We start from the raw sequence: 22,358 nt of genomic DNA on the forward strand, positions 1-22,358 counted from the left end.
CTCAATAAAAACCAGAACACATGCCTGGGCCCCTGCCCGAGGATCTGGCTGGGTGGGTGTAGGGTGGGGCCCCAGAGCTGGCATCTCTAACAGGTCCCTGGGTGTTGCCGCTGCCGCCCCCACGGACCACACTGCAGACCCACTGCTCCAGCCCGGCCATTCAGCGCAGTGGAGATGCACTCCTCTACACAGTACCTACCCGCTTAGTGTCTTCAGCAGTTTCCGTCAGATGTTGTCAGTTCAAGAAAAATATTTTGATGGGTAACTCAGTCTTTATAATATTTTCTTTACCAGGAGACACCTCTTAAAAACCAGCTGAGTGCTGAATAACTCAGAAGCGTTTTAAAGATATGAACCTTATTCTAAAACTTTCAAAGGTATATTACAATGTAATCTGTTAATGCCTTAAGAGTGATTTTCTAAATCACCAAAAACTTAAAGTAACATAAACTTAAAATGCATTTCTTCCTTCATTTTGATCCTTAGTTTTTAAATGTCCTCCTGGACACAGATCCCAACTCCACTTGTGGGAGAAACCTCGCCTGCCTCAACTCCAGTTTCTTTGGAAAGCCCGCCCAGGAGCCCCTGTCTGGAAGGTTTGCTGCAAGCACTGAACAAGAGAATATATACAAAGCCCCTAGTGCAATGCTTTGCACATTATCCAACGTAAGATCTGTTATTCCCATTCTAGTTTGTAAAAACGTGAATCCGACAAATTCCTGAATGGCCTGGAATTGGTCTCATCTGGCACAAGGGGGCTGATGATAAAAGGGTCCGGGTCTCTCCTCACCTCTTCTAGGCACCGCTTCTGCATGGTGCTTCCCCCGCCGGCTGGCTTGCCTCTTGCCTCGTACTAAGGCCAGGTGCAGCACAGAGGAACACAGAGAGTGTCAAACACTGTGATTCTGTTTACTTTCCATTTATTCACATTTCATGGATTGATACACTTCCTCAATGGGATCATTCAAAAACTAATACAAACTGAGATTACATTGTCCAACGATTCAAGTATTTTAGAGAACGATTTCCGATTTAAAATAGAAAGCAAACAATTTATCCATGTGATTGCTGAGAAGTTTCCTGCCTCTGCCATAGCTGTGTCCGCATCAGACAGAGAGGCCTCAGCCTGGACCGTCACTGCCACCCGCCACCCACACACAGAGGCCTTGTGCTCAGAACACCGAGTGCGAAGAAAGGTTTTGACGGGCTCCTCACCGTCACCAGCTGGACAAATCCGTTTCTACTGAAAAGCCCTCACTTCCAGAACGAGAATGGATCCTAGGGGTTTGGGAGTAAAGCCCTTTAGTCTGGAAATCTGCAAAGCCTTCAAATGCACTGCGCCTACATTTGGACTGTTCTGAAGTATAAGGGTATCTGACAAATGCTCAAAACAAGCAACTTGTTTACCTTTAAAACTAAACCAAAAGAGCTGTCTCAGTGAAACTGGTTCTGAACTCTTAACAGTAAGGTAGAATGTTAGTTTTTTTTGCTCTACCCCAGAACAGGTAGATATTTTTTGGCATGCAGCATATCAAAAATACAATTTAGAATTGAAACTGTAAAACAATAATCCTTTTAAGGAAAATCAGTCCATAAACAGACCTGTCCTTCCATGGAAAACACAATCTAAACTTTAAAAACTGGACACGCGTTTTAGCCTGTAATTCTAACAATGCAGACATTTACACACAACATAACATTCAATGTTTTGCTTAATGGGAATGCTCAGAAGGAGATGAACGAACAGCGGTTTAAAAACAAAAAGGCCACTGGGATACTCAGTGTTTGTCAAGAGATAACACAATCTGATTTAGAATTAAAGATATATACACCCTTTAGGCCACACTTATGACACTCTTTCTAGATTCTCAAACTAAAGACAAAAATTTTAGTCCACATTAAACATTTTAAAGCCTAATTGCTAATAATTTGCTAAAAATAAATCTAAACCCACAGGGCAGAACTGAGGTGTTACACAGGGGATGAAAAGGCGACCTCCAGGGGCCAAGGAGCCCCTCCCCCAGTAACAATACCGGGACTTAGAGTTTACAGCGAAATCCACATACGCCTATTAGGCTCTTTTACACTAATACATAATTAAAGTGGAGACTGGCAAGTTCCTAAAGAGTAAGAGTGATTTTAAGAAAATATCACATTTTGACTTACGGTGGGCACATCACATTTCCCCCTGTAATCTTCACTGTAACGGTACAGTCTTAGCAAGAACTTGCTGGGAATGTTAGGAAAAAGAAAGCCACACATATCCAGCAATTTAAAAAGACAAACTATTTTTACCCAGGGGTGGGGGGGTGGATGGGGGTGTGAAGAGTTAATCCAATCATGACTTTCATGCCATTTTTGGTGAACATTCCGCATCGCATGCAAAACCAAGCAGAAGGATGCACTGAAGGGTCCCCGACGAGGTGTGCGAGCCTTACTTTCTGGTGGGACCCAGGAGCACGCGCAGCTAAGCTGTGACCTGCTGAGGTCTGTCCCCTTTATTTCCTCAGCCCGTTAGCAGCTGGATAACCCTAAGGTCAACAGGGCAGGGCCAGGGTTACTTTAACAGCATCCACCACCAGTTGACTAAACTCCTCATGAATACTCCCAGTTGTAAAAAGAAAGAGCGAGGTGACCGCCCCTCCCCCCAACCTCACGCCACACCCGGGGTGATGCCACCCCCGCCCAAGACAGCGAGCGCCTCCCTCTGTGAGTGTCCGGACGAGGTCGCACACTGGGCAGCGAGCTGCAGAGCAGGTGTCGAGGCACTGGCGCGACTACCTGACCTCAGGTGCTTAAGAGTGACACATCGCAAAATGGATTCCCCGCCTCCTGTACCTCTAAAAGTTAAAGCTTTTTTTCTTTTTAAATAAAAGCAGCTGTACTATCTACACTGATTTTGACTTTTTTTAAAGTCAGAGACATCACGTGCTGAAGATCAGAATATACGCATGTGAGCCCTCGGGCACGGACCCTGAGCCTTTCAACAGGATCATCTGGTACCAGCATTAAGGATTCATGAGGAATGAATGAAAGTGGACATTTAGAACTTTACCTCTAGTTCATATGACCAGAGTCTTCAAAGAACCCTAGTGTTAGTTACCTGACAGCTATGGAGAAGTGGGTATTGATGCGTGTACCCATGGCTCCCTTCCAAATGGACATACTGAATATCTTACTTTTTAAAAAGTAAATGGAAATTTCAGTATCAAATGCAGAATACACTGCTGTCTAAAAGTTAAAGGCAACATTTACACACAGTTTTCTCTTCCTTTTCCTTATTGCATGTTTCCTGGTTAGTTCACACGGCTCCTGTGTAATAAAACCCCTATGATTTAATAAGTTCAGGTTTTAGATCCATAGGGTTCACCGTGGGACAAACCACCAAGAGCATATTCTCTTCCTTTTCTTGTATGCTTTAGCCCTTTCTTTTCTATAAGGGTCTACAAACTACAAATTTGTGCTTTTAAATCTCATTCCTGGCAATCCCCCCCATCCCATTTGTCTCCAGGGGGAAACAGAAGTAAGAGCACCTCATGAATAAACCTACAAGACCAAAGAACAAGCTACTCATTTCCGTTTAAAATGAAACAGCAGTTCCAGAATCACAGTAAAGCAGCCGATGGGGTTAGAGGCCAGCGTCCACACGGAAAAAGCTGAAGGCAAACATTCAGTGCTCACATTTCAGCTGTAAAATAACACAATAAAGCAAAGAAACATCTCCGCCACAGCACGGCAGCACGGTTCACGTGGACACACGTCAGCCAAGCCCGCCAGAAAGAAGACCGCTACAGGCAAGCTCCCTTCTGGACACGCCGCCGTGAGAAGCCGCGCCGGTGGCGGCAGCTGACCCCAAACCCCTGGATCGGAAAAGCCTTTGGGAAATCTAATCGATACCCTGATTTCAGTCCATTAAGAAATCACCTGTGGTTAGTTTAATAAATGAACATTAAAAATCTTCCAAAAATTTCCTTTCAAATGTATTTCACACATTAGACAGTTCTTAAGAAGGGAGAATACAGTTTCTTGACACTTAACTTTAAAGGTTTTATTGGCCATATTAATCTTCCTCACAAAACTTTTAAGTTATCTATAAGCCCTAGAATGTCAAAGTAGGAAGACAAGAAAACTAAGTTTAGGGGGCGGTGGGGAAGCAGCAACTTGGCAACAACTCCTCAGCCGAAGTGTGTTCAGGCATCCTTTTTCTCCTGTAAAATTCTGTGCAGCTCATCTGCATCCTCGCTTGTTTTTACCCGAATTAACATGGTAACTGGGGTGGTGGCGTTTTTCTCATCAATGGGTGGGTTTGGAACGCAGACAATAAGCACATTGTTTTTCCCTGTGCGAGTACACGGCATATTGGGCGGAATCAGAACATTGAGCAGTATGTTGCCTGCATTTAAACACAGGGAAAAAACGCATCAAAATATATGAACTATAGTTCCGTGAAACTACAGCTTTAACAGGCTAAACATTAAACACCGGAGCAACTTATACTTAATGGAGCCACAGGAATGTCCTAAGGACGGCCACAGTTCCCTGCCAGATGCCAGCACGGTGTCCCCGAGAGAGGACCGTGGGCCTCTGGCAGGAAGTGGACTGGGCCTCCCCGAGGAAGACCCACCTTCTGCACACCTGCCCCAAGTCTCCCACAATCATGGCAGCAGCCCTAAACCAGCAGCGCTTTAGAACACACCGTGCTTTCTTGCACTGCAGAAAAAACACGCCAGCATGACGTGGAGGCTTCACTATGTCATTCGAACAGAGAACGGTCAGCAGAAAAACGGCTCTGTCGGAGGCCAGCACCGCTCACAGGGTGAGAGTGATGTTGCTATGATAGTATCACAAATTGGTCAAGTCCACAGGAAAGAAGACTCACACAAGTTTCTTTCCAGGACACAGTCTGGTGTAGTCTGCCACCACCGACCACTTCCCCTTAGACCCGCCCTGAGCCCAGCCACTACCTCTTCCTTTCAGAGGACTGTTTTAAGGGTAAAGCTGGAGGATGGGGTAAAGGGTGGACAGCAACGAGTTAATGAATATTTGGTACATAAAAAGGATTCCTTTGAACAGTTAATTTCCCTTGTGTGTTTACTAAACCATCCGATTTACCTGTAGCTTCTTAGTCACATACCTAGCACAAAGGAAAATGAAAACCATTTCAGTTATTTCTTGGCAACAGCTTTCAATACATCCAGGTTTTCTTATACACTACTACCCTGGTACTCGACTAAATCTATAATCGGTAAGTACAGGACGAATTTGGCCTGAACAAACTCTATTCCGTTCCAAAGAACACATTAATATACTTGAAAATCTCGACTAAATCAGCAAAGGGCTTTTACATACTATGTGATTATGATTATTTTGTACCACCTGAAAAGAAAGATACCCACCTAAATTGGTGTCTGCCCGCACTAAGAGCTGTGTCTTCTGATTAGCCGTAGGTTTTAAATGTAGAGTGCCTACACCCTTCTCTTTAAATTCATTGTCTTTCTTGTAAAATAGTTTACACCTACAGAGAAAAATAGGTATGATCAGACACTCAATGACAGGTCACGACAGTCACAGTTTTCTAACAGCCCCTGTTCACACTTGTGTGGAAGTCTGTTATTAAATGACAGCAGAGGAAGCTTAGGAAGAGCCTTCTACTGACCCAGATCAGGCCTGGACACAGGCAGGTAAGAGAATCTGGTGAGACAGGCTGGAGTCCCTCCATATTTTTTTCTATTATACAGTGGGTCCTATACAACTCTTTAACAACGCTTCTGAAACCATCTTTTCTCAAAAGTCAGTCAAAATCACAGCCAAGCATCCCACACCTCCCTGACGTGCTCCTTCGGCCCTGAGCTCAAAAGAACTGACCTGGTCCTTAAAGAAGAGGAACAAATAGAGAACACACACTCTGCCACACAAACACCACCCCCCTTTCCTACTTCTTATTTTTGAATTCTCTTCAGGACTCCTTCAATTTTTGATCTCCCAAGATGTTGAAATAAGTCTGGAAAACATGCCTAAGCAAGGCCTAAAATAATGCTGTCAAATGTTTCCCCAGCCTCCTGTCACACATCTCCTTAGGTTATTAATAAACAAATCAAAACTACTGCCTGTTCCTTTGATTTACTCTGATTAGAAAAAAACCCTTGGGAATCCCCTGGCAGTCCAGTGGTTAGGACACGGCGCTTTCACTGCTGGGGCCCGGGTTCAATCCCTGGTCGGGGAACTAAGATCCCACAAGCCGTGCGGTGTAGACAAAAAAAAAAAAAAAAAAAAGGAAAAAAATCTCAAGTCAGGGTCATTCTTTTACCTCATCTGTGTAATTAAATCTTTAAACAGGCAAAAGGAATTGCTGGTTTCTTTTAAAAGTTCTCAAAAATAAACAACATTTGGGAATCCCACAGGATTTGGTGATTCACACTATGAAAATTGCTGACTTAAGTCTGCAATGTTTGTATTAGAAAAACACATCCAGGGAAGCTTCTAAAAGGGCACAAATGTTTTTCAGTAAATATCTTTGTTAAAAAGCACGAATTTCATTGAGAGAGAATTCAAAATTTCTCTTCAGCCTTCTACTGAAATCAGCAGCTCTCATTAGACAAACAAAAAACAAAAAGCCCAAACCAGCTCTCATGACTGAGGGAAAGATAAGTATTTACACATCCTTAACGGGAAGGAGTGGCTGCTGTGGAGAACTTCTTGGCTGTGAGAAAATCCACGAAGGTTAATGTGTCTCTAGGAAGGAATCCGAGATGCCACCTAATTTAAGAGCAGAAGTAAAACCAAACCTCAAATCAGTGACCAGGTGACTGTCTTTGTAGGGGAAGGAGGAGGGGAAGAGAAGAAAGGAGAAAAAGGGAGAGAATGATGAGATGAGACTGGGGCAGGAAGATCAAAAAGAAAAGACTGTCTCTAAAGCACCTGAAAAGCAGAAGAGAGCTAAACTAACAGAAAAGAGTAGGATACGCCCAGCAGGAAATTTTTAGAGTCGGTTATTTTTAAATAAACAGGCTAAGAATTCTTCCTTGTTCCAATTCAAAGAATGGGCACAGCCTGGCCCAGGATGGGACGCCCAGTAAGTGCTGCAGGGACAATGTCACCTGCGCTCTCCAGCCAGAAGCCTCCTTCCACGTCTTTGAAAAGTGGAATTCCCGTGACCGTTACTTACTTTTTGGAGTAAAAAGCATCTTCTTCTTTTACTTCAGTAACTACTACTTTGGGGGGCTCATCACTCTCTTCTTCGTCTCCACCTTTTATAAAAACAACACTAACTCAGTAAGAGTCAAATCAAGAGCTTGAAAATGTGACAAAAGAAGTTCGTTACCTACCCCCCCAACCTACAAATTCCATGTAAGCTGATACAGAAACTGAAACACAATCTAATCGTGTGGGGGCGGGGATAAGGAGGCACTCACTGGATTTCTGCAGAAAGCCTTTGAATCCAAGTGTCTGTGCTTGTATTCAGTGAACAGGCAAACTCACACAGGAAAACAGCCAGTCAACACTCTCATATACTCAGATTACCCACTGGGAAATAAAAATCTCAGATGGGCTTCCAACACTTTCATCCCCGAATGCTCCTGTGACTGTAGCTGCATCACGCCAAGGAATAACCAATGCGAGCAATGACCAAAGACAATGGAGAAAATAACAACTTTACAGGACACGTTGTCAGAGCAATTAGTCCAAAGCCAACTGTAAGCAACTTAAGCTCTGTCTGGGCCACCACGCCCCTGGACATGCTGGTACCACGGGCACCCTCCCGGGCTGAGTCCAACAGCACTTCCCTTCACTCCAGTGCCTCAACCTCAGGGGAGAGCTAAGTCGCTGCTGGACACAAATTACAATCCCCTTAAGGAGAAGGCAACTGCATAAAACTGACTAGCGACTAAGAAAAACAGTTCCGGTGCTCAAACAATTCAGGTCACAAGCTCATTTCGATTTTAAGAAGGCACTCCTGAGTTAGGCCCTCCAGCGTGGGGCCCGGGCATCGTTTTTTTTGGTACGTGGGCCTCTCACTGTTGTGGCCTCTCCCGTTGCGGAGCACAGGCTCCGGACGCGCAGGCTCAGCGGCCATGGCTCACGGGCCCAGCCGCTCCGCGGCATGTGGGATCTTCCCGGACCGGGGCACGAACCCGCGTCCCCTGCATCGGCAGGCGGACTCTCAACCACTGCGCCACCAGGGAAGCCCCAGGCATCTGTTATTTTAACAAGCTCTCCAAGTCTTCCTGTGCGTAAGATGTGTTAACCGCAAGATAAGGAGTAAGTGCTTTGTGGAGGGGCATCCTGCTGAGACGGAGGCTTAATTCAAACTCGACATCCCTTCCACAAGCGGCAGAGCCCCTGTGACTATGACAGACTCTCCCTCTGTCGTATTTAGGGCAGAGAAGAGGGGACTTCTTTATTCTATGCTTTGCCCTGGAGGGCCCTTACCTGAGGATACAGGTGAGGAGGGCAAGGCAACATAAGGAGAATTTCCCTCCAGGTAGGAAAACATAGTATTTAACGGCCCACTGGCAACTGCAGTTTTCCTTCTCGAGGATCAATATGCCGATGCCTGAGAGACGTACTTTTAACTGCTTATAAGTAAGAGCCTACATACACACGGTTTGTTCACAACCACCATGTGGTGAAGAGGGATTATGATACAACCCCTCTTTTCAGGGAGCTAAGAACCACATAGGGAGTGGAGGGGCTGGGATTAAGGCCTGGTTTGGGGCACTAACATGACACACCACAGAAACTTCTAGAAAGGTGGCTGCAATCCAGACACATCTTGGGAAAACACTGTCAATTTGTTCCCCCACAGCTATGAAGTCTACCTTTTTTAGAGTAGAGTATGGTTTTGCCGTGTGAATTTATTTATAAGCAAATCTCTTAAAAACAAACAATTCAGGGAACGTCCATCATGAATTTTTCAATAAAATACAATTTTTTTAATGGAAAGCCAAGTATTTGATAATTTTCAAAGTCACTGTGCCAGGTGTTTTTATATTATTTTTCTTTTCATACTCTTAATCCTTAAAATAACCTACCAAATTGGTCTTACTCCATTTCACGAATAAGGAGACAGACTCAAAGGAGTTTATCAACTCTGTCCGGGATCACACTCCCGTCGGGGAAATGATGGAGTTGTGACGCGAATCCAGATCCGCCTCGTGCACAAGGCTACACTTTTCCCACCAAATACAGAACTCCCACAAACCTAGAAGACTTCCAGGGCTGACTCTGTGTTTACCTTTGCAGTCGCTGCCGCCACCTTCTGCTCGGCTCTCCAACGTTTTAGTGGAAAATGGTGAAGAAACTGGTTTACTCTGGGTAATATCTTTGCCAAATAAACTGGAGTTTCCAGAAGAAAATGAAAATCCAGTCAAGGGGCCAGAGTTTAAGGAGCCCAAAACAGAACTATCAATTTTCTTGCCGAAATTAAATGAGGCACTTGTTGCTCCTAGTGACGGGTCCTTGTTCTTTTCAGACACAGCCTCCACCTTCTTTTCAGATGTATCCTCAGTTTTGTTGCCGTGAAACAAAAATGTTGACTCTTGCTGTAATTCTGTTGAACCAAACAGGGAAGGAGGCTGTGTTTCAACTGATACTTTGTTGGTTTCACCTTCAGAATTACTGCTGCCACTGTTCCCATGTTGCTGTTCGATGCTTGCTAAATATTTCTCATAGTCTTTAAAGATAGGTGTCAGATCACAGAGCGGGTTCGTGTTCACGTGCTTCACAATCCAATCCCGAACAGAGCAGTTTAAGGCCGCCAACTGCTTATGATAGGCATTCCTGTGGCGGGCGGCACTGGAGGTAAGGCCAGAGGAGGCAGGCTGCTGACTGTCGCCATTAGTTTTGGGATTTGAAATCTTTTTATCGACCAAGGAGGTAGGGCCATTTACAGCAACAGACCCTACAGGAAATTACAGTTTTAAGAATTTATTCAGAAGCTGATTTAGTTAAGTCATCTTGATTTTCACACCACTCTGTCTTCGTATTTTGTGCTTTTACTGTATCCCATTTTTGTGACAGTTCAAGAAGTATGTGCACATATAGTATTTGGAAACTAGTTATTACAAAAATCAAGTCAAACATTATATATATGAATATATCTATTTTTTACATGCTTGCATTAAACCGCTATAATTTTAAAATAATCTCTTCCTTCAAAAGGATGGCTTTTTTTACCTAAAACTGTCAAAATACTATGTTAGTACAAAACTTAATCCCCAAGGTTGTAAGGAGGAACATATATTAATGCAGTTAAAATCTTAATAGAAAGTACTTATCTTAATCACACTAAACATTCTGCCTAATTTAAATGAAACAGTATATACTCTTAGAATAACTAGCTAAGTATGATCCAATGAGTCAGGATCATTTCTAAGAACCAAAGATTTTAACCCATGATCCCATTCTCTGTTGTTAATCCCAAGACTTCTTGACCAATCCCCTCAAAACAGGATTAGGCAATCAACATGTCCTGGGCAAAATAAATCTAGACTGGGAACAGTAAGGTATGTGGCGCACAGGAAATTCTCGGTACATTTATAATGAATGAGGGGGTGGGATGGGAGGCCTTTACAGAGGGTCTGCTAAGAGCTTCTTTTTCTCCTTTGACCCTTAGGTTGATTCTGAGGTCATTCTCATTTCGCAGTTGAAGATTTGGAGGCTCAAAGGTTAAGGAACTTCACCGAGGTCACACAGAGCTGGTAACTGGCAGAACTGAGAACAGAACCCACGTCTATTTTGGCCTGTGCTCTACTCAGTTACTCTGTAAAGAGCCAAAAGCTCCCTAATTTCCATCCCTTTCACCATTACCCTGTTTTTGCTCATACAGCCTCAGGACCCAGAAAAAGTACAAGAAAAACATCTTTGAAAGTTATTTTTCATAGATCATCTTTACACAGATGTGACTCGGGGGAGAAGAACCTACTCACCAAAGGTGGCCTTGGTCTCGGTCGCTGTCCTTGCACTGGAGAAGGGAGGGGCACTAGTGATGCTGTTTCCGTTTGACAGTCCTTCCAAAGGCTTCCCTTCAGCGCCATTACCAAACCCAGAAAACCCTCCTCCTCCAGAAGGTATGACCAAACCTTTGAAGTCTTTAAAGGCCCCTCCACCATCAGACTGAAATATAAAGGAAGAGCACACGTTAGATAACTCTACTTTTTTGTCTCCAAATAAGCAAGTGAACGACAGTATTATCTTGGCTAAACAGTACCCAGAATCCTTATGCAACCAGCATTAAAGGAAACTACCAGCACAAGCAGAAACAGAACATGGATTTTACTCGTGACAGCTTTGCAGCCCGAAGCTGCCTTCCTAAAACAGGAAGAATACATGTAATTTACAGTGAAATAATTTTTTAAAATATATTTAGGATATAAAAGGTTAAAAAGACTAATTCAAATAAATTGATGGACTCACCACCGAGGCACAGAACTGTAACTAAAAACACATTCTCAACACAACTAAACCCCAAATGAAAGATTTTTCATATACTACTCAAAGACCCTTTGCCTAAGGAAGTTGTAGAAACATCAAGTGAGGTTAACTAAAAGTACTTTACCCACTACTTATAATTTCCTAAGAACTTTTGTTGCTTTCAGCCTGCTTTCAGTATACAGAAACTTGCAAAGTTGACTGAGTCCCAATTCTAGATTTTCCGTTAGTTGAGAAATCCAGAGGCAACATTTTTTTTTTGCGGTAGGCGGGCCTCTCACTGTTGTGGCCTCTCCCGTTGCGGAGCACAGGCTCCGGACGCGCAGGCTCAGTGGCCATGGCTCACGGGCCCAGCCGCTCCGCGGCATGTGGGATCTTCCCGGACCGGGGCACGATCCCGCGTCCCCTGCATCGGCAGGCGGACTCTCAACCACTGCGCCACCAGGGAAGCCCCAGAGGCAACATTTTATTCCCAAGGTTTTCTCTGCTTTCTTTAGCAAGGTCTTTCTCGCAGACCTATCCTGCTGTTGGTAGCTCTCTCCCATCTCTAACCCAAGATGCTCTGGAAATGTTTGGCATGCCTTATGAAATTCTAACGCTGCTCTCTGCCCCTGGGCTGTGGTCTGCACTGTTTCTGCCTCTTCACTGTCACTTGTCCACAGCTGGCCCGTCCCTCCTTGAGCCTGTCTCCCCTAGGCATCTCGTTCTTCATCATGAGTTTGCACTCTTAGACCTCTTCTCATTTCCCCTGGCTTCAACCTCCTTGATGGGGAAATTTCTCAGAGCTGCACCCACCTCTTACGCCACTTCCTGTTCTGAGTGGCCAATCAGTACACCTAGTGGTCTCCTAGAGAACTCCACTTGGATGTACCACAGGCCCTTGAAATACATTTTTCTTTTTTTTTTAAGAGATGTGCATGGCAGCCCAGATGGCAGGAGAGTTTGGGGGAGAATGGATACATGGATATGGGGTGAGTCGCTTTGCTGTGCACCTGAAACTGTCACAATATTGTTAATTTGCTATACCCCAATATAAACTAAAAAGTTAAAAAAAAAAAGAGAGATGTGCAATTTATTTATTTTTTTGGCCACACCTGGAGGCGTGTGGGATCTTAGTTCCCCAACCAGGGCTCGAACCTGCACCCCCTGAATCGAGAGGCGGAGTCCTAACCACCAGACTGCCAGGGAAGTCCCGAAATACATTTCTAAAACAAAATCGATCACCTCCTCCCTAATGAAGCTGTCCCTCCCCCCGGTATCTTCTTCATGAAAGAGCCACCAAATGTAACTTGGCTCAACACCTACATCCAGCCAGTCACCAGTCTCAAGAATGAAATCAGGCCAGAAAAGAACTCGGAATAAAGAAAAACTGAACAGAGCCACCACAGAACATGCAGTTCCATAGGTTTATTCCGAGGATGCCACCCAAGATGTTCAAACCAGCCTCTCCTGCCTGACAACAGATGTCCAGGTCACCAAGACAGCACTCACGTGTCTGGAATTTATTTGAGGGATGAGGACTATACTGGGGAAGAGTTATTAAACAAGGAGTGATGGCTGAATACTGACCACATGATTTCAGTTCACGAGTTATGACTCATCTTTTATCCTTCGGAACACAGGAGTGAACATTTTAATATGCCATATTACACCAGAGGGAACACAAAATGGGCGACGCTTCTATTATTCTCAAAGGTATCAGCCTACCCACAGCTCGAGCCTAGGGAGCAGACAACACTTTGAGAATATCCTGCATTTTCCTTTCTTACTTCCAACACCCACTTCCCCTGTTTCCTACTGCTATACTCTTTTCCCTCTTCATACTGTCACTCAACTCAAATTTGTCTACATCTATATCTTATTTCTGCAACTGGATAAGTTCCCTTTAAGGTACAGATCTCTTTATTTATTTACTTACTTATTTATTTATTTTTTCTTCTTTAATATAAAGTTATTTATTTTATTTTGTTTATTTTTGGCTGAGTTGGGTCTTTGTTGCTGTGCATGGGCTTCCTTTAGTTGTGGTGAGCGGGGGCTACTCTGCTGCGGTGCGCGGGCTTCTCATTGTGGTGGCTTCTCTTGTTGTGGAGCACGGGCTCTAGGCATGTGGGCTTCAGTAGTTGTGGCACATGGGCTCAGTGGTTGTGGCTCGCGTGCTCTGGAGCGCAGGCTTGGTAGTTGTGGTGCATGGGCTTAGCTGCTCTGTGGCATGTGGGATCTTCCCGGACCAGGGCTGGAACCCGTGTCTCCTGCACTGGCAGGTGGATTCTTAACCACTGTGCCACCAGGGAAGTCCCAGATCTCATATTTATTATCTTTTTCTATCTCCCATGGTCTACACCAAGGATTTTCACAAATTCTTGGTGCACTAGGCATTTAAAAAAGCATTTATTAACAACCCAATAAAAAAATGGGCATAAGATCTAAACAGACATTTCCCCAAAGAAGACATACAGATGGCCAACAGGCACATAAAAAAATGTTCAACATCGCTAATTATTAGACAAATGCAAATCAAAACTATCAATACAATGAGGTATCACCTCACGCCGGTCAGAATGGCCACCATCAAAAAGTCTACAAGTAATAAATGCTGGAGAATGTGGAGAAAAAGGAACCCTCCTACACTGCTGGCAGGAATGTAAATTTGTGCAGCCACTATGGCGAACAGCATGGAGGTTACTTAAAAAAACTAAAAACTACCATACAATCCCACTCCTCGGCATATATCTGGACAAAACTATTGATATAATTCGAAAAGATACTTGTACCCTAATGTTCACTGCAGCACTATTTACAAGAGTCAAGACAGGGAAGCAACCCTAATGTCCACTGACAGATGACTGGATAAAGATGTGGTATATGTATACACAATGGAATGTTACTCAGCCATAAAAAAGAATGAAATAATACCATTTGCAGCAACATGGATGGACCTAGAGAATATCATAGTAAGTGAAGTAAGCCAAACAGAGAAAGACAAATATGATATCGCTTATATATGGAATCTAAAACAATGATACAAATGAACTTCCCTACAAAACAGAAATATGACTCACAGACTTAGAAAACAAACTTATGGTTACCAAAGGGGAAAGGTGGGGGGAGGGATAAATTACGAGTTTGGGATTAACATATATACAACACTACTATATATTAAATAGATAACCAACCAAGGAATTGCTGTACAACACAGGGAATTATACTCAATATCTTGTAATAATGAACTTAACAATGAAAAATCATTATATGTATTAAAAAAAAGACATTCTTGATAGATTACATAAAAGACAGTAATTAAAATAAAAGCATTTATTCATCTGACTGCTCCCAGAGGTGGAAATACTCTACAGCTCAGAAATCAAGTTAGCATTTAATACCAGAAGCTGTAAGAAAACACTCACTTCAAATCCAACATTCCTCCGCTTTGCTTTCTTTATGGCTCTATTCTTCAAGACTTCCTCACTGGCCACCGAGAATGTTCCCACCTGCAGGAGTGTACAAATTAATCAGCAACAAGATAAGGCCAAAAAGGAGATAAAATGCTGAACAAAAAAGCTAGACCAGACAAACTGATCAATATCTTCTGGTTTCTTTTTATTTTGGTTTGGTTTTTTTTTCCGGTACGCAGGCCTCTCACTGCTGTGGCCTCTCCCTGCTGTGGCCTCTCCCGTTGCAGAGCACAGGCTCCGGACGCGCAGGCTCAGCGGCCATGGCTCACGGGCCCAGCCGCTCCGCGGCATGTGGGATCCTCCCGGACCGGGGCACGAACCTGTGTCCCCTGCATCGGCAGGCGGACTCCCAACCACTGCGCCACCAGGGAAGCCCCCAGACATTATTTTAAATGATTATGACTGCTGTGGCCTCTCCCGTTGCGGAGCGCAGGCTCAGCGGCCATGGCTTACGGGCCCAGCCGCTCTGCGGCGTGTAGGATCTTCCCGGACCGGGGCACGAACCCGCGTCCCCTGCATCGGCAGGCGGACTCCCAACCACTGCGCCACCAGGGAAGCCTTCTTCTGCTTTTTAAGTAACACAAATTATGGAGAGGGCACGTTAAAGTTTACGTCTAGTATCTTGTGAATTCCAATGCTAGTCAGGTGAATCAGAAACCTTCCAGAAACTACAAATCCAGACTTTATCACAATTCAGAGACAAGAGCGCATACATCAAAGTTCTAAGAAGACCAAGATCGTCAAAACTTTGGCGCAAAGCTGTTCATGATCAATTCTTCGAATATGTCAAACATAGTCAAAGACATTACCCAGATGCCCAAATCTAATCTCTTACAACTATGGTTTTTAAACATAAATTTTATGTTCATAATACATATTATTTTAAAGAAGAGCTTCGCCCATTTGCCCATGATCCAGAACACCACTGAGACTGGGACTCTAAGTAACCTGTTGGAAACCTGCTGAAAACCTTTCGCTTTACTTCAACCCTTCTTTTTACCCTGGAGGAATGGCATAAAATATTTTCTGTAAAAAGTTCTCATCTGTACTTATTTCAGATAATGCTAAACTTAAAGAGATCTCTACACCCACAGAAGGGACCATTTGGCTACACCTGACCCAAATTAAATGTAATGTCCTTCCACACTCATTTCATTAGAATCTGTCCAAATGGAAGTTTTTTCATTCCTGAAGTATTTTAATGTCAAAACAAATCATTATATGGTAGGCCCAGAATGTAACTGTGCCTAAAACCTGGAAAGAACTAAAGTTACCAAAGACTTGCTTAAAAAGTACCAAGTCAGTCAGAATTGTTAAAAGCTCTTTTAAAAGCCCATACTTGTGATTTTGGTTTCCCCAAACATACCAGTACACATATTTGTAAGGGAAAAAATATTAATATTAGGAAACAGATTGAGAAAAAAGGAGAACAGCAGCCTAAGAATTATCTTGGAAACACTTTTGCGAACTCTTGAAAATATACGCCTATTTTGTAACCTAGCATACGTCTACTAACTGGAAAGGCTAACTTCGTGCAGATTTCCTTAGTGAACTGGCCTGGGAGTATCACACTGCTGATGAGGCACTTTAGAAATGCAGCTGTGTTCTATTCTTTGTAAGACAAAAATTAAAAGATTTCCTCAGGGAAGACCATTTTTATTTTGTTAGGAAAGAAACTAGGCCATCTAAATTCTATTCCTATTAACGCAATTGTTGGGGGGTGGGGATGGGGACTGTCTTAAGAATATGAAATAAAATGGGCCTCCAAGAAGCATTACATTACAGTAAGGGAGGCGACCTCAATCTTCTAAAATCTAAAACTGTGAGCATGGCAGACTAAGACAGTGGTGGTGAACCACTTTTCAAGTTTGAGTGCTGGCACTAAGTTTACGTGCTTAGTGCTGGCTAAGTTTATGACTAGATCGTTCACTCACCCTTCAATCTGGGCTAAAACCATGGGTTTAGAATGCTCCAATGAAATGCTACATGAAATTCAGGAGGAAGGTGCTTCTACAAAGGAGCAGAGTATTTAGGGAACAGTTGCTAATGGAAAAGCACACCCAAATGTCATCAATTTCTAGACTAAATACAAATCGTAAGAAACCAGACTATTTCCAGTTCTGGATGTTCTTAAAAAGGCCTTTTAATTTTACCAGAGTCTTCACGAGGAATCCCAAAATGAATTTAAATTTGGAAGTAGAAGGAAATCATTCTTAGGGAAATTATTTCTTACCTCTTCTGCTTCATCTTCTTGATCCCAATTCCTATCCGTCAGTTCCTTCTCGGCAATTCTTTTGGCCATTTTTTCGAACCTAAAAGCAAAAAGATTAGAAGTAATAAGTTTACTTTTCTAGAATATGATTTCACTCTTACAAAGAATTTTAAAAATTCACTCTAGCATGAAATGAGATAAAAACATTCCTGATACCAGTGGGCACTGTTTTAACGAGAACTCTGTAGCACTGTGGGGCTCCTAGTGTCACGAATCCAATAAAGATTACTGGAGGAGGCAGTGAGGTCCTCTAAGGCACAGTGAACAATATACTAAATCAACTGCATTTGAAAAAATTACAATGAAACACTGATTTTTAAAAATCAGAAATCTAAAGAACTGAATAATAATCAACAAATACTTAACTAACTTATTCCATGCAACTTATACTTACACAGAGTCTTGCTACAGGCAAGACATTTTTAATATTTAAAATTCTCTTAAGGATGATAAAGTACAACCTTAGTTAAGAATTTGAATAAGGTATTGGAATTACCTTCCCAACATGAGTACAGATGGTCCCTGACTTACAATGGTTCGCCTTGCAAGTTTTCAAGTTTACAATGGTGTGAAAGCAATACGCATTGAGTAGAAACCTTCTTTCAGATTTTGATCTTTTCTCAGGCTAACAATAGGCGGTATGATATTCTCTTGTGATGCTGGCCAGCGGCAGCAAGCCACAGCTTCCAGTCAGCCGGCCACGCCATCACAATCGATACACTTACAACCATTCTGTACCCATACAGCCGTTCTGTTTTTCATTTTCAGTACACTACTCAATAAATTACGAGATATTCAACACTACTATAAAACAGTCTTTATGTTAGATGATTTTGCCCAACTGTAGGCTAATGTAAGTGTTCTGAGTACATTTAAGGTAGGCTGAGCTATGATGTTCGGTAGGGTAGGTGTATTAAATGCATTTTCGACTTACAGTATTTTCATCTTACCATGGGTTTATTGTGCCGAAACCCCAACATATGTTGAGGAAGATCTCTATTCATTTTTAGGCTACAAACAAGTTGACAGTAATCTATTTCCCAAGATTGAACATTTAATTACCCCAAATTGCATATTTCTAAGCTAGGACATCATTTAAAAGTTTAAAATATGATTAATATGGATGTGTTAACATTCCTAGAATTTTTAACTCTTCAAAAATAAGCCATCAGGGCTTCCCTGGTGGCGCAGTGGTTAAGAATCCACCTGCCAATGCAGGAGACAAGGGTTCGAGCCCTGGTCCGGGAAGATCCCACATGCCACGGAGCAACTAAGCCTGTGCGCCACAACTACCGAGCCTGCGCTCTACAGCCCGCAAGCCACAACTACTGAGCCTGCGCTCTACAGCCCGCAAGCCACAACTACTGAGCCCACGTGCCTAGGGCCCGTGCTCCACAAGAGAAGCCACCACAATGAGAAGCCCGCGCACCGCAATGAAGAGTAGCCCCCACTCGCCGCAACCAGAGAAAGCCCGCACACAGCAACGAAGACCCAACACAGCCAAAAATAAAAATAAAATAAATTTATAAAACAAAAAAAAGCCATCAGCTCAACTCCTTAAAAACCACGGTGTTATGGGGAGGAATAAGAGTCAGGGATTGACAGTATTATCTCTACGAGCACTTATTCAAGGTGGGTACTTGTATCCATCCCTTAAAATTTCCAATTTATTTTGTGATCCTAAGATCATAAATCCTTTGCTATTAAAAACAGAAACAATCAATGGAGAGCTCCACTGTGAGTGTTGTGCTGGATTCTTCCCTAACTTACCAGTTAAATGGACCAAAAAATTCCATTTCCTCTGCTACTTACCTTGCCCAGGAATTTATCAATTAGTTTGGAACACTAGCCAGCATTCCTGAAAACCAGCCTAGCTTCCTTCCTATAGTCCTTCCCCAGTCTCATTTGCCCTCAACACCACAACCCACCAGAGTAAGTTTCTAGAACCTCCTGGTCATTAAGATACAAACTTACACAACAGGCCTCTTGCCTTCCAAGATGGCCCACACTCTGTCTATGGAGTGTGTATCTCCCTGAATAAACCTTCTTTCACTCTACTATGTCTTGCTCTTGAATTCTTGCCTGCACAAAGCCAAGAACCCACACTTGGCGGCCATCCCAGGGACGCAGACATGACTTGGGATGTGACCATCCTCTCGCACCCCACTCTCTTTGCTGCAGCATCTTTTCTGGCACCCAGTGCGGGGCCTCCAAGGCCATCATCTCGATCCGCCTACTGGGCTATGGCTCCCCTCTGAAGGGAGGCTGGGCCTTATCCTGAGCCATGGAGATTCAAGCAGCCCGTTAAGGGGCAGCTGACGTCGCCTGCAGGATCTGCCAGAGACCAGTTCTCTGGCCGTGAAGAAGCGCACTGAGGCCAAGGCTTTTCCCCCTCAGTCTGTCTCATTCTCCTATTGCTCTATCTCTTCGGACTTGAAAAGATCCACCCAGATGACCACCAAACATCCAAATTAAGACTGCGCGGCAAGTAACTGACAACTCGGTTGGGTCTAAAGAACTCCTGCCAGGGGGCTTATCTGGTGGCGCAGTGGTTGAGAGTCTGCCTGCCAATGCAGGGGACACAGGTTCGAGCCCTGGTCTGGGAGGATCCCACATGCCACGGAGCAACTAGGCCCGTGAGCCACAACTACTGAGCCTGAGCGTCTGGAGCCTGTGCTCCGCAACAGGAGAGGCCACGATAGTGAGGCCGCGCACCGTGATGAAGAGTGGCCCCCGCTTGCCGCAACTAGAGAAAGCCGTCGCAGAGAAACGAAGACCCAGCAGCACAGCCAAAAAAAAAAGAACAAACTTACACATCACCCACTGCATGTTAGTATCTATAAAATAAAATTCAAATGCTGGCATTCCGAAGTCCTCCAAAATCTGACCCCCCGGTAGGGTAATCACAGAGGGCCTTTCAGCTTTTAATACTCTTCTAATAATCTCTCAATTTTTCTTGTACAAGTGCTTCTTTCTGATTACAGAATAAATGGTTTTAAAGTCCCAAATTCTAAAACATAAATGAGAATTAACATAATTTTCATTCATTACCTGCAAATCCTCTTTTTTAATGCCTCCCTCCCAAACACTTGGTCAAGTTTTGCTATTAATCTTTGTCATCCAGAAAACAAATAAGGTACCCTTACACATAAATCCTTACTAAACTTGAACTGTTCAGAGGCCAGGTCTCTGTATGGATTCTTTTGGGCCATTTTCCTACTCAGTAACTAGCACCTCCACCAGAGGGCGGAAGAGGGGAGAATCTGAAACAGGCATTTTTTTGCTATCAACTATTAACTTAGTAACTTAATAGGTATTAAGATTAACTGGCAAAAAGGGGTGGAGGTGAAAGTGCAAAACCTGTGATAAGCGTAAAATTGTAACACCTAACTCATACCCACAATTGAAGAGACAACTGGCATACGGAAACAACCTAAATTAATGCAGCTGCTTCTTGTTCCACCATATTTATCCCATCAGTGACTAACCAGAGGGCAGGTATCTTTGTTTCACTCACTCATGTACCTCAAATCCACTCCCCCACCCGCCCCCCCAATGGCTGACGGTCCGGCTGTTGCAGAATCAGAGATCTGCGGCACGATGTATTTGAGAAAATACTATAAAATGCTACAATACAGTTTTGCCATTTTGTTGCTGGAGACCTTGGGCAAATTTTATTTAATTTTTGTGCCTCAGTTTCTTGATTTGTAGAACAGGGAGGTGTTGTGAAATTTAAATGAGATACACAAAAAGCTTAGTTTAGAACAGTGCCTGGAACAGAGGAAGGACTCAATAAACATTATTAAAGGAACAAGTTTTGTTAGAAGCAAGGGCTACAAAATACTACTTCTCCTAACTTAAAAACCTGTAGTGTGGGAAAAGAATTAACCTGAATTATGAGTCTGGCTTTAAAAAATACGTCACCAAATCCATATTTTATTTCAAAGCATGATACTTCAGAAAATAATCTTCTTTTTATGCCAGAAGAGAAAAAGGAAAAAAAATCCCTGTAAAGTACTTAACACAAAGTCTGGCACCTAGAGTCTTATGTGCTATTACGAAGAACTTAAAAAACATGTGGGCTTGTGGTTAAAAGGCACCAAATTATGAAATGATTACTAGGTATGAAGCATACCTTGTGATAGCAAATTGAAACTTTTGGTAATTGGAGAAAACTTTATTTGTGCCCGACATAGTGAGGTATGCGATCTCTACCACCTGGTGCTGCCCCACCCTTGGGGTTTAACTTCAGTCCACATCAGTTTTAAGATGGAAACAGATTTGAACATACTCGACGGTGTGATGCCCGGAGGAAAAAGGGAACATGGGGCCGGACCCCGGAGGCTGAAACGCTAAGGAAAAACGAAATCTCTAACACTGCTTCTTTTTTTTTTTTTTTTTGCGGTAGGCGGGCCTCTCACTGCTGTGGCCTCTCCCGTTGCGGAGCACAGGCTCCGGACGCGCAGGCTCAGCGGCCATGGCTCAGGGGCCCAGCCGCTCCGCGGCATGTGGGATCTTCCCGGACCGGGGCACGAACCCGTGTCCCCTGCATCGGCAGGCGGACTCTCAACCGCCACCAGGGAAGCCCTCTAACACTGCTTCTTAATTGGACAGCCTAACGGGTGATCAGTGGCCTGAGACTGCAATAAGAAAGTGAAGCCAGACCAAGGAGGTGGTGGAAGGAGCTAAAAGAAAGAAACGAGTACCGAGAGGAACCGCTAGGAAATAAACCGAGGGGGCCTCGCCAGGACGGTCCCTGCCCGCTCCGGCTCCTGCCTCCACCAGGGCCGCAGGGGCCCTGCGCCCGGGCGGGCCTTACCCAAGTCGGGCCCCGCACCCAGCTCCTCCCTCCCAGGGTCCCCATTCCAGGCCCGGGTCCCACACCCGGATCCCGGCTTCCTCCTCCCAGGCCCGGGCCCCGCACCCCGGCTTCCGCGCTCGGCCCCCGCCCCTACCGCGCCGCCCGTCCGCCTCTTACCTCGCCGGCGGCAGCCGCGGCCCTCGCTGGGTTGTGGGTGCGGCGAAGCCCGGGTGCGTAGCAGCGAGCAGGTGCGAGGTCGCGGCCGCGGCGCTCGGGTCTGGAGCGGCGCCCGGTCGCTTCCGGTGCTCTGAGAGCCTCGAAGGATTCGGTGGTCGGCAAGCCCTGAGACTCAAACACCATGTCCCTCGGGGACCTCGTCTCTCTGCGTTGGGCAGTGAGGGGG

General features: G+C 44.2%; 1 protein-coding gene across 3 annotated transcripts; it reads right to left on the bottom strand.

Annotated features, from left to right (window-relative positions):
• Nucleotides 1-25: 25 nt before the first annotated feature.
• NUP50 (nucleoporin 50) lies at nt 26-22,265 on the bottom strand. 3 transcript variants are annotated; one of them, XM_079935984.1, is made up of 9 exons: nt 22,133-22,265; nt 17,116-17,194; nt 14,835-14,918; nt 10,929-11,115; nt 9,236-9,901; nt 7,166-7,247; nt 5,397-5,515; nt 5,113-5,134; nt 4,285-4,393 (listed from the first exon to the last, which is right to left on the bottom strand). In XM_079935984.1, the coding sequence occupies exons 2-8, from the start codon at nt 17,182-17,184 to the stop codon at nt 5,127-5,129; spliced, it is 1,215 nt and encodes a 404-aa protein (XP_079792110.1). In that variant the 5' UTR covers nt 17,185-17,194; nt 22,133-22,265; the 3' UTR covers nt 4,285-4,393; nt 5,113-5,126. The 3 variants fall into 3 exon arrangements, with proteins under 3 accessions (XP_079792109.1, XP_079792111.1, XP_079792110.1); XM_079935983.1 differs by lacking the exon at nt 5,113-5,134 and having other exon boundaries at nt 26-4,393; XM_079935985.1 differs by lacking the exons at nt 5,113-5,134; nt 9,236-9,901 and having other exon boundaries at nt 26-4,393.
• Between the last annotated feature and the right edge of the window lie 93 nt (nt 22,266-22,358).

Source organism: Stenella coeruleoalba (genome assembly GCF_951394435.1).
Source record: "Stenella coeruleoalba genome assembly, chromosome: 11".
Classification (NCBI taxonomy): Eukaryota; Metazoa; Chordata; class Mammalia; order Artiodactyla; family Delphinidae; genus Stenella; species Stenella coeruleoalba.

Excerpts from the sequence above, each read along its gene's own strand:
- NUP50 (XM_079935983.1), bottom strand. The coding sequence starts at position 17,184 with ATGGCCAAAAGAATTGCCGAGAAGGAACTGACGGATAGGAATTGGGAT. Across the intron at positions 11,116-14,834 it reads GGAGGAATGTTGGATTTGAA|TCTGATGGTGGAGGGGCCTT; the intron begins GTGAGTGTTTTC and ends TTTATATTTCAG. Across the intron at positions 4,394-5,396 it reads GCGGGCAGACACCAATTTAG|GCAACATACTGCTCAATGTT; the intron begins GTGGGTATCTTT and ends GTTTAAATGCAG.